The sequence below is a fragment of the Ailuropoda melanoleuca genome, chromosome 4 (assembly GCF_002007445.2).
Source record: "Ailuropoda melanoleuca isolate Jingjing chromosome 4, ASM200744v2, whole genome shotgun sequence".
NCBI lineage: Eukaryota > Metazoa > Chordata > Mammalia > Carnivora > Ursidae > Ailuropoda > Ailuropoda melanoleuca.
Genome location: NC_048221.1, coordinates 69,211,169 through 69,222,898, shown reverse-complemented (window position 1 = coordinate 69,222,898; position 11,730 = coordinate 69,211,169). Strand labels below are relative to the sequence as shown.

General features: G+C 44.7%; 1 protein-coding gene across 7 annotated transcripts in view; it reads right to left on the bottom strand.

The window, feature by feature from the left end:
* Positions 1-10,801, bottom strand: part of LMAN2L (lectin, mannose binding 2 like) — a 25,643-nt gene extending 14,842 nt beyond the window's left edge. For 6 of the 7 annotated variants that reach the window (XM_034659051.1, XM_019808085.2, XM_034659052.1 and 3 more), the window contains exons 1-4: positions 10,586-10,801; positions 9,269-9,387; positions 5,872-5,989; positions 5,003-5,085 (exon numbers count right to left, since the gene is read on the bottom strand). In XM_034659051.1, the coding sequence (XP_034514942.1) occupies positions 5,003-5,085; positions 5,872-5,989; positions 9,269-9,387; positions 10,586-10,772 (507 nt within the window). In that variant the 5' untranslated portion in view covers positions 10,773-10,801. Of the gene's footprint in view, positions 1-5,002; positions 5,086-5,871; positions 5,990-8,502; positions 8,584-9,268; positions 9,388-10,585 lie in introns of all 7 variants that reach the window. The other variant, XM_034659053.1, reaches the window with a different exon arrangement.
* Between the last annotated feature and the right edge of the window lie 929 nt (positions 10,802-11,730).

The following is an 11,730-nucleotide window of genomic DNA, read 5'->3' as shown; positions in this document are numbered from 1 at the left end:
AAAAAAAAAAAAAAAAAAAAGAATACAGTATACAATACCTATAACATACAAAGTGTGTTCATCAGCTGTTTGTTATCCATAAGGCTTCCAGTCAACAGTAGGCTATTAGTAGTTAAGTCTTGGGGGAATCAAAAGTTCTATGCAGCTTATCGACTGGGGGGGGGGTCAGTGCCCCCAACCCCCACACTGTTCAAGGATCAACTATACTGGGGCGCCTGAGTGGCTCAGCCGTTAAGCCTCTGCCTTCCGCTCAGGTCACAATCTCAGGGTCCTGGGATCGAGCCCCACATTGGGATCCCTGCTCGACAGGAAGCCTGCTTCTCCCTCTCTCACTCCCCTTGCTTGTGTTCCCTCTCTCGCTGTCTCTGTCAAATAAATAAATAAAATCTTAAAAAAAAAAAAAAAAAAAAGATCGGGGCGCCTGGGTGGCTCAGTCGTTAAGCGTCTACCTTCGGCTCAGGGCATGATCCCAGCATTCTGGGATCGAGCCCCACATCAGGCTCCTCCACTGGGAGCCTGCTTCTTCCTCTCCCACTCCCCCTGCTTGTGTTCCCTCTCTCTCTGGCTGTCTCTATCTCTGTCGAATAAATAAATAAAATCTTTATAGAAGTAACAAGAACAGCGGCGCCTGAGTGGCTCAGGTCAGTTGAGCATCTGACTCTTGGTTTCCACTTCAGTCGTTATCTCGGGGTCCTGGGATCATGCCCCTGAGGGCTCCTCACTCAACTCAGAATCCACTTGGGACTCTCTCCCTCTCCCTCCGTTCCTCCCACTCATGCTCTTGCTCTCTCTCTAAAATAAATAAGTCTTTAAAAAAAAAAAAAAAGTAACAAGAACAGATGTCCTTGTCTTATTCCTGGTCTTAGAGTGAAAGCATTCAGTATTTCACAGTTAAGTAGGATGTTAGCTGAGGGTTTTTCATAGATGCCCTTTATCAGGTTGAAAAAGTTACCTTCTATTCCTAATTTGTTGAGTGTTTTTATTATCATAAAGAGATACTACCTTTTCTCAAATACTTTTTTTTACATCTATTGATATGCCCAATATGGTTTTTGTCCTTTATTCTATTTTTTTTTTAAGTAGGTTCCACACCCAACATGGTACTTGAACTCATGACCCTGAGATCAAGAGTTGCACCCTCTACTGAGGCAGTCAGGTGCCCCTGTCCTTTATTCTATTAATATGGTCTATCATATTAATTTTCAAATTTTAAAAGTTTTTATTTATTTATTTAAGTAATCTCCACACCCAACATGGGGCTCACACTCAGGACCCTGAAATCAAGGGGTGCCAGCCAGGCACCCCTTAATTTTCAGATTTTAAAGCAAATTGAATTCCTAGGATAAATACACATGGTTGTGGTTGGTTAGTGTCCTCTCGTATGTTTTTGTAAGAATTTTTGAGTAGAACTGGTATTAACTCTACTTTCTATGTTTAATAGAAACAACCAGTGAAGCCATCTGGACCTGGGCTTTTCTTTGTGAGTCATTTTTTGTTACTAATTCAATCTCTTTTCCTGTTATGAATCTATCCAAATTTCCTATTTCTTCCACTATCACTTTAACAACCAGTTATGATCTGGCAACCTCACGATGGCACAGGTAGTACCTTGGCACAGGCACTCCCAAACAGTGAAACTCTTGACTCACTCACCTAAACTACAATTCCTATATTGCTAACAGGGAAACTGAGGTTATGTTACTTTTAACAATTGGTCCTGATTTCAGAGAGCCAAGCTAAACTGAACTCCCTCACCCCCTCCTCAGATGCATTCCTGGTTGCTAATATTTTCCCCATATTTCCTCATGAACAAATGGGGCTGCAAGTAAGCTGAGCAACAAGGTCATGTGCTCTGGGGACAAGGAAACAAGAAACCAGAGAAACATTTTTACCACTACCTGGAGAGATCTGAGGAATTGTTCTACACCCCCTCCTGCCAGCTCCTGTTCTCCTAGTCCAACACATCTTTATGAGACATTTGCAAGTTTTTAAAAGGTACCATATTTGTCACCCTCTTCTTATGTACTCAGAAATAATAAAGCAAAATAATGAGATCGCAGGCTGGAAGCAAACCCTCTACCTGTGTGTCACGGAAAAATTTTTTAACCTTCCTGCACTTCAGTGTCTTACCCATAATGTAGAGATGACAATAACATCTACCCCGGAAGAGTTGTTACAATATATACAAGTGCTGGAAACAATGCATGGCACCTTTACGTATGATATCAAAGTAAACCATGCTGCCAGCAAAACGCACTTGATTTTACCCTCTAAAATAGTTCCAGGTTGTTGAAATGTAGAAAAGAGTACATTTTCTATACTCCCTGCACTGAATATAAGCTCTAAGAACTGAAATTACATAGGAGACGACCTGAGAATAATAAATGTCTCCACTCTGAAGGAAATCAACCTGGCAGAGGAAACAATGGACGGGAGGAGGCAGAGCAGCATAATTAAAAGCACAGCCTCCAGAATCTGGTAGACCTATGTTCCAAATCTGACTCCACCTTATATTGCCTGTGACCTTGAACAAGACACTTCTCTAAGCTTCTATACTCACTGGTAAATGGAGAAAAAAAAAATACTAACTCTAAGGAGTTCTGATGAGGATTAAGACAGTATTTGTAAAGTACCTGGCACATAATAGCCACCGAATAAACAGAAACCACTTTGATTAGTTTTCTTAAATGTCGTTTTAATAAACAAATGTGTTTAACAGGTAAACAACTAATACAGAAACAAGGACCTCATGTTGGTCCAGGGATTCCCAATCCTGGCTATACATGTGACTCACCTGGAAAGCTTTAAAAAAGTAAGGTTGCCTACACTACATCTAAGACAAACAGAATTATACTCTCTGAGGTTGGGGACTGGACATCAGTAATTTTATTATTTTATTTTTTAAAATATTTTATTTATTTCAGAGAAGAGAGATCCTGCACATACACATGGCGGGGGACACGAAGGGGGAAGGGAGAGAATCTCCAGCAGACTCCATGCTGAGCATGGAGCCTGACACAGGGCTGAGACCCGAGTCAAAATCAAGAGTCTGACGCTTAACTAACTGAGCTACCCTGGCGCCCCTGGACATCAGTATTTTTAAAGGCACTCGGCAATCCCAATGTACAGCTGGGAGTGAGAACTGTAACAGCTAGCCAGAAAAGAAGTCCCAATTTTTACCAACTGAAACTAATTTTATTGATTAACACCTACTCTTCTTACAAAATAAGCCCATTAGCTCTGCCCTCCCAAGTGAGAACTACTATTATCTGATGATGAAATGGAAGCTAAAAGAATCTGAACAATTTCTTTCTGGAAGAAGCAGAGAGCCAGGTTTAAAAGTCCAGTCAAGCCCGAAAGCCCATACCTCTTACTCAGATGCAGCTCTAACTACCACTATTTCCTCAGCACGACTGCAAACCTAGTCATGACATTCTCCTCATTAAAATCCTTTATAGCACTTTCCCACTTAGAATAAGGCCCGGACTCCTCAACAGGAATAACTTACTTCCGTATCTGGCCCCACAGTGTGCATGGTGAGGATGAGTCACGTGCATTCGGATGGCTCTGGTGCTGGTCCAAACAGCCAAACCACCAACCACCCGAAGAGACACCACCCAATTTCAGGGGCCAGTCAACTTGACCGACAGGGAACAATGTTAATACTAAGGACTGCAATGGGAATGGTGGCCCCTGAAAGTGTGCAACATGGCAAGACTGGCTCTGTTTTTCTTTCTAGCATCATCTCTCTCTGATTCCCCTTTCCCCTCACACTCACTGTCCCTTCTCTCACTTTATCACCTTAACACATGCTTTTCCCTCTGCATGGCACACTGGTTCCTAATTCTGCAGACTTCAATGTAAATGTCACTTCCTGGAGGAAAGCTTCCCCAACCACCACCACTACCACACTGTCCCGCTCCAGGTCCGACACGCCGCTGTGTCTTCTACGGCACCTCACAGTTCCCCCGGGAGAGCTCTCACACCTCAGTGCTACTGAGTGCGAGAACCACGCTGGTCTTGCTCACTAACTCCCGCCACCTAGAAAGTCCCTGATGTATGGTGAAGTGAGGAGGACCAGCGGGAATACGGAGAAGCTACTCTGTAACTGTCTCACAACCGAAGGTTATTGTCCTAACTCAGGTCTCCTGTTCCACCTCCCTATGGTGAACTCCGTGTGCCATGCTAAAAACTGTTGAATCTGGGTGTTGCATATATGATGATGTGTTCTTCCAATTTTTTTTAGTTTGCAATTTTTCATAAAAAGCTTTTAGGGAAAAAATAAAGAGTTCTATCTCCATCCTTAATCCTGCCTTTCTTGCTATTATTTAGCTACAGGATACCCATCAAGAACCTGTCATAATCACTTGCCCACCATCTGATGGCAGAGCCATCAGGCAAAGAATGCAAACCTGTTGGCAGTATAAGAAAGTACTGAAGAACCCCAGGGTCAGCCAACAAAAAGCAAGAAGTTTCTTCTGCCAACAGCCAGAAACCGAATTGCAACAAAATGCTGGGACTCCATCAACTTCCTTTTACAACCTTTCCTACAGGAGAAGAGAATTGCTGTTCGGGTCTCAAAACAGGAAGAAGAAAAGGATGCTAGAAAGAGTGAGCAAACTGCAGAAGAGAGCACAGCGGTGATCTACTGAGTCAGGGGAGCTGAGTTATATAAACTCAGCTTGCTCTGGTGTGGGCCTAGGAGCCAAGTCATCAACCAGCCATGCATGCTCAATCCCAGCAGCTACCTAGTGTGCACAAGACAACACTATTAACACTAAAGAAAAAGTCCCCAATCACAACAACCATTCCCAAAGGACTGTGCACCATAAACGCTTCTCTCTAGAACACTCTGACAGGGATATTAACTTTTCAAGTTCAATAGATGAAGAAAATAGAACCAAACCCCTCACTTTCTATCCCCTGTTCCCTCATGAACATTCCTGAGGCAAAGGACTATGATGTCAGTGCAGCTGACCTAAGCTCTGACACTTGCCATTACCTCTTGCTGCTTCTCCTCATTGGGGTACGTGTCTACAAATACTCCCAGCCCCACAAATTTGTCCATGTTTCCAAACACAGGCCCTAGAGAGAGAGAACAGATGATGAACAATGAAATAAAGCCAAGAGTTGATAAAGGACTAACATATTACTATGATGAAGGAAAAAGTAAAATTCAAATGACTCCCAGGCCTCTCTTTAAGATGAGAAAACATATGTAAAAGCACCCAGCAAAGTGCATGGCCCGTAACAAGCACCCAGTAAAGTCTGCAGCTGTTTGTTCTTAAAGGCAGGGGGAAGAGAGAAGGCCACTGCAATGCTGTTTAGCACTACAGCTGCTGCCTGGTCCAAACCGGTTGCTAAGGTGCCCCTAAAGAATTCTGCTTCATGAACGCTTGGTGACAACTATGCCCCTGAGAGAGAGCTGAATTCCCAGGTCCCACTTCTTGTAGCAAAAGAGATCAGGTCAAATCAGGTTGAATTTGCCATGTCCTTGGAATAACGGCTCCCACGCAACTCCCGACTCAAGGAGTTCTGAGACCGATCACTGTGCATGCTCAGAAGAAGTCAGGTCACCCAATCATCCGTGTTCGGGAGAGCCGGTGCTTTCACCCAGCCAAGAGGCCAAAGGGAAACCGGAAGGAACTAATAAGCAAGATCTCGCCCCAGGATGAGTGAAGGTCAGCTGCTTTATTAGGACTCAGAGGACTCAGACCCCATGCTAGAGACTAGACAGGCTGGTCTTCATCCGCAGACATCAAGGGAATGGGAAAACTGCTGGCACTGTGGGGATGTATGCTTCTCCAAAAGAGGGCACGTGAGAAAGCAGGCCTGTTGCACCCCACACAAGAGCACCGAGGGTCCCAATACCTGGCTGCATCCGATCCTTTGTGTACCAGATTGCCAAGCCATCCCCATGCAGATTCTTCTTCCCTTGTCCGTGGATTTTGAAGTGCACCTGCAACTCCCAGTCTCTCAGGAAGCACGGCTAGAATGAAAAAGACACTGGAATCAATGAAAAGCATGAAATCTAAAATCCCTCAAGCCCTCATAGCAGTCTAGAGACTTGGAAAATAAAAGTTCAGGTAACACGAGGCAAAGGGTTGAAACTAAAATCTATGACTTGCTAAGTATTTGCATCATAAAATTAAATAGGTTAGGCAGTCCAACTGCATATGATATTTAATATGAAAAGTGAATAAGCCTCCCAATTATTTTCAATATCTCCCATAGAAACAAGACAGTACTCCAAAGTTGGAAAAGACAAGAGACTGCTAAGTTAGACTACTGTGATCTTACAGCAAAGCCCCTCAGCCTAGAGAGTACAGGTGGCTCAATTAACACTCATCTGCAACTTCAGATCACTCCACTGACAGATTGTAGAAAGCCTGGATTTCAGGAAAGGTCAAAGCCTCATTCGTTACATAAGAATTAAAAAAAAAAAAAAGCTAAGTCACTATGCAAAGGTTTCCAGGAATAATTAGCAGATATGTAAACAACTCTAATTAGCTAGACTTGGCCCAATGCCAAGCTGAGGGGCAAGCCAGAATTCCCCAAGAAGGGTAAGTTACAGTCCCCCAAAACATGCCCATGGCCAAGAAGCATAAATGTACCAGAGGAGAACACCACTATCCCCATCGCAGGGCCAGCCTCTGGTGGAAAAACATTAAGGAGGTAGGTACTAATCAGACTCCTGTGTTTATTCTTTGGGGTTTTTTCTTTGTGTATCAAAAGCTCAGAAAAATGGCAAAGGAGGTTAAGCGGATGGTTACGTGCTCTAAATAGCTGAACGCTTTCGGGGCGCCTGGGTGGCACAGCAGTTAAGCGTCTGCCTTCGCCTCCGGGCGTGATCCCGGTGTTATGGGATCGAGCCCCACATCAGGCTCCTCTGCTATGAGCCTGCTTCTTCCTCTCCCACTCCCCCTGCTTGTGTTCCGTCTCTCGCTGGCTGTCTCTATCTCTGTCGAATAAATAAATAAAATCTTTAAAATAAATAAATAAATAAATAAATAAATAAATAAATAGCTGAACACTTTCAAGGAGAGAGCAGGGTAGGTATCTGGCTTAAAGAGGCTCCTGACTGAAGGTCACTATGAAGAAAGAAGGGAATGAGGGGCAGATAGGCCAACAGGTTCAGCCAGAACCTTTAACAGATTGTTCCGGCTCTTGAGCAACATATTGCTAGATCAGTTTTAGTTTTCATTTTTAATTTCTGGGAAATCTTCCAAAAGTGTTAGTATCAGGAGCACAGAGTCAAATGAAAGGGGGGTGAAGCTACTGAATTCACCCAAGAATACTGCAATCTCCAGTAGCTTACCCTACCCTGCGGAGCCCAGTCCCTGTGCTGTCATTCTGGGTTCCCCTCTTTCTACTGCTTCACTTAGATTGCAGGACAAGAGTGAAACTCAGTGGCAGGAAGCAGCCACAGGGACAGTGGGTGGCTGTTATTCCCCCTGGGACAAGGCCAGAGCCAGGGAGGTCCACACTGAGCCAAGAGGTGTCTGCCGCTTCTCCTCGGCCTTCTCTAGCACAGTGCCATACACCTTTGCTCAGGGCTGTGTCTCCTAGAGCTTCTAAGACTTGGCTGTACATTAGATTCACATAGGGAGCTTTTAAAAATCCCTGTGACCACAAGCATCATCAACTCCAGTGGACAGCTAAATTTGAGAACCACTGTTCTAACAAATACATCCTATTCAAATAACTCAGAAACAACTCCAAAGCTCATTCTGATAGATAACAACAACAACGACAACAAAAATACTGCATCAGGGAATCTGAAAAAAGATCCTAAACTAGAACTGTTGCTAAAAGAGTTATGTAGAGGCAGCTAGCAAGAGAGCAGCAGAGCATCTAGCCCTGGACATAGTCGTTTAGTAACCTGAGACCTCCATCACTGAAACTTACAACAGACGCATAATGTAACAACACACATTTCTGTAACCATTTTAACTTTCCAAAGTGTCTTCATGTCTTTTGTCTTACTTTCACAATAACCCTAGTGGGCGTGTAGAAGGTATTATGAAGCTCATCTGGCAGATGGAGAAACTCAGCAATGGGAGAATGAAGCACAGGGACGGCTCACAGTGGGTCTGCGATACAGCTAGATTTGGAACCCAAATTTGTCAACTGCCAGCCCTTTGCCTCTTCTACCAGAACACACCGCCCTGTACTCTGTCCAAGAATGAGTTCAACACTACAATCTGGGTTAAGAGGCCAGCTTGTGCAAATAGCTCACGTAGAAACTTCTCTTATGCCTCTGTTCTGTTAGAATTCTCTGCCACATAAAATGAACAGGAAAAAGAAGTCGTTCTCTTTGCTGAGGTGCATTTATCTATGACCATGAAAAGTCGTAAATCAAAAACCACAAAAAAGTGAAGTTCTTAGCTTATGAGAACCCAAGAGAAAGTATTAAAGGACGCCAAGGTCATTCCCAAAAGTAAAGTGGTTGTAAAAGATTTAGAAAGAGCCCTGGTAACCAAAAAGAAAGCATCATCTTACACTTGTACAAAATCACAGTGCAGCCACACCAGGAGTACTGCATTCACTTCTTGCCGTCATACCTCAAGGAAGACAATGTAGCTAGAAAAGGTCCAGAGAAGGACAAATAAAATGACCAAGGGGCTCAAAGTGGCTTTCACATGAAAATAAAATTTAAAATTAGACTCTTCAAAGTGAAATAACAAAGGGCGGATACTGGGATGAAGTTTAGGATAAATTTAAAAGAGCAGTCTTCTACTTTACAAAGTAATTAAATGTGAGTTAAGTTGTTAACCTCCAAGAAGTAATACTATCAGGTCAATCAGGAATAAAAGACATTTCAGAAAACACAGGGGTGCCTGGGTGGCTCAGTCAGTTAAGCATCTGCCTTCAGCTTGGTTTGTGATCCCAGGGTCCTGGGATCGAGTCCCACATCGGGCTCCCTGCTCAGTGGAGAGCTTGCTTCTCCCTCTCCCACTGTCGATCCCCCTGCTTGTGCTCTCTCGTTCTCTCTCTATATATAAAATAAATAAAAATCGTTTAAAAAAAAAAAGACATTTCAGAAAACAGAATCAAAAATGGATTATTTGCTATAATTGGAGCAATCGAGAGCACTTCCCTAACATATCTGATTTCACTATGAAGGTCATATTCTCTGAAATGAAAATCCTTGATATCCACAGAAGTCAGAGCACTAGGGATAAACAGTAAAATTGAGTCAATATGCCACTGGTAAACTTTTTAGGGCTTTCTGGGTCACCAACATAGGAGGGAGAAAGATTCTTACCACCCGGTTCCACAGGGCACCCTGTTTACTTTGCATATCTGGGGTAAGGCGGATATACTGGGTCATCACCATGGCATTGCCCATCAGATTCCACAGTGAGGAACTGCCTGTGCCCACACCTACGGGGAGGAAATAGATCAGTTCACACTCTTCAACACCAACCCTTTCTGAAACCACCACAGGCCCTCCTAAAGCTGGAGTCATGCTCTTTTTCTCCCTTTCACGACACTCGATTTCCTACCTTCTGTCTTTCATAAATCTCAAATCCTTACCATCTTGACAGCTTCCTTTCACTAAGCCCTTCTCAGGTGAAGACCCCAGTGCAGGCACACCAGAGCTATCTCTTTATCTGTGCTGCAATAACCATAGCTCAGATCCATTCCTCCCATTTTATATGTAAATTTTAGCGTAGAAGAAAAAAACTTTCCCCAGTTCTACCAAAAAGAGCTTGACTCTCAGGCCTCTGGGGCTTAATCACATTCTTTCTTTAAACAATTCAAGTGTGAAGGTACTTCTCCCAGTACCTCAGGCTATAAGCCTCTTGCAAGTGAGAACGCTGTGTCTGTACAATCCACAGTTATAGCAGAGACAGCACAGATGAGGCATTCGATGCATCTGCTGAGTGAATAATCACCCTTAGCAGCTCTGTATACACTCTTGCACTTTGAGCTTTGTCTGCTGTCCCACACTCTAGTGGGGAAACAGACTTCTGTGAGTTAAGCCATCTGCACTGATTTGATCCTCTCTTTGTAGCTATCATAAAAATTTTCTGGTCGATATGCTGTGCCTAAGAGCCTATGAACCCTAAACCGACCAAAGCTAACCAGCCTCTTTCATCAACAGGGTTCCTGGACTTCAGAACAGGTGTTTTAACCGGCAACAGAATTTTTATCTTCTTTCTCAGGCCGGCCGAGTTCTCACCCAGTTCTGCCTCCTGCTTCATTTCTAGCACATCCACAGCTCCATCGGGAGACCGGCTCTTTGCTAGTGGCCTTCAGTCACTACCGACCATTTGCAGTTCTATCCCTTCCCACATTCCTCCTGTCCAACTCCGAGCCCCCTTTGTCCAGGCCTAGCGCCAGTGGCATCCGAGCCCGTGTTGGACCTGCTGGAAACTTCCAAAACGGGGGGCGGGGACAGCTGACCGCTGCCCTTTGGACCCGTGGCTCCCTAACGCGGCAAGAGTCCCCGTGGGCCGCCACCCACCGCCCGCAGTTTCCTTAGGGCCACGAAGACTTTCGCCACCCCAGTCTCTACCCCTGAGCTCAGGTCCCGAAACCCTCCCCGTGCACGACCACCTCGCCCCGGGCGCCTCACCCTGGTAGGGCTTCGACAGCGAGTGCTCCCGTTTCAAGTACTCGAACGTTTGACCCGCCCCGACTTGCCGTGGCCCCTGCCCAGACCCCACCAAAAGAAGAAGGAGCAACATCCTGGACCCATTCCGAGCCGACAAACGCCGCCGCCACCGCTGCCACCACCCAGAGGGTCCCAGAGCCGCCGCCATCTTTCCCACTGCCGTCCCTTCATTAAAAGCCCGCCCCGTATCCCAAGCCATTAGCCCAGAGAACCATCTGCCCCGGGTCCCATTGGCTCTCCTCGAGCCCCCGCCCCCGCAGGTGAGCATCTCACCGATTGGCTGGCTTGGGTATCAGTTGCCTTGCCAACCCAGGAAAGGGGCGTTGGCTAATGCCTGGCCTCCCTTATTTGCATTTGTCCTGCGCTCCACTAGGCCTGTTGGGAGACGTAGTGATTCCCGTTTTGTCTCTGTGTTCTGGAGTAAATGTAAAGAGATAAAATGATTCTCCGAGTTTCACGCAAACGTTTTATCCTCTCTGCCGTTACATACTCTGTGCGGGGCTATCCATCGGATGTAGAACTGAACGGAGAAATAGACAATCGCACGATTACTGTAGCTGGACAATTTTCAGGAAAATTACCAAATTTCTAAAAGACTTGAACAGAACAAGGAACTTGACCTGATGAATTTATATAAACTCCACACAACAATAGCAGAAGACACGTTCTCTTCAAATGTAAAAGAAACATTTACCAAGATAGCCTGGGCAAGACAAGCAAAAAAACCACCTCCACAAATTTAAAGGGAAGGAAAGCACACAAAGGATGTTCTCCTATCATGAAGGAATTACGCTAGAAATTGACAACCGAAAGATTTCTGAGGAATCCCCAAATATTTGGAAACTAAACAACTCATTTATAAATAACCCATAAAGAAGTAGGAAGTGTTGAAGGACTGCAGTGAGTCTTCTAAGAAATGGGACAGGGTTATCAATCCTTGACCTGGGTGCACAGTAATCCACACAAAACAGTGTGAAACCAAAAGAGCGAGAGTCATCCCATCTTCCCACCTTTTCCTCACCAGTTCCATCACCCAATCAATAAATAATCAAGTCCTGATGATTTTATTCCTAATCATCTCTCAAAAAATCCCATCCTTTCCATCC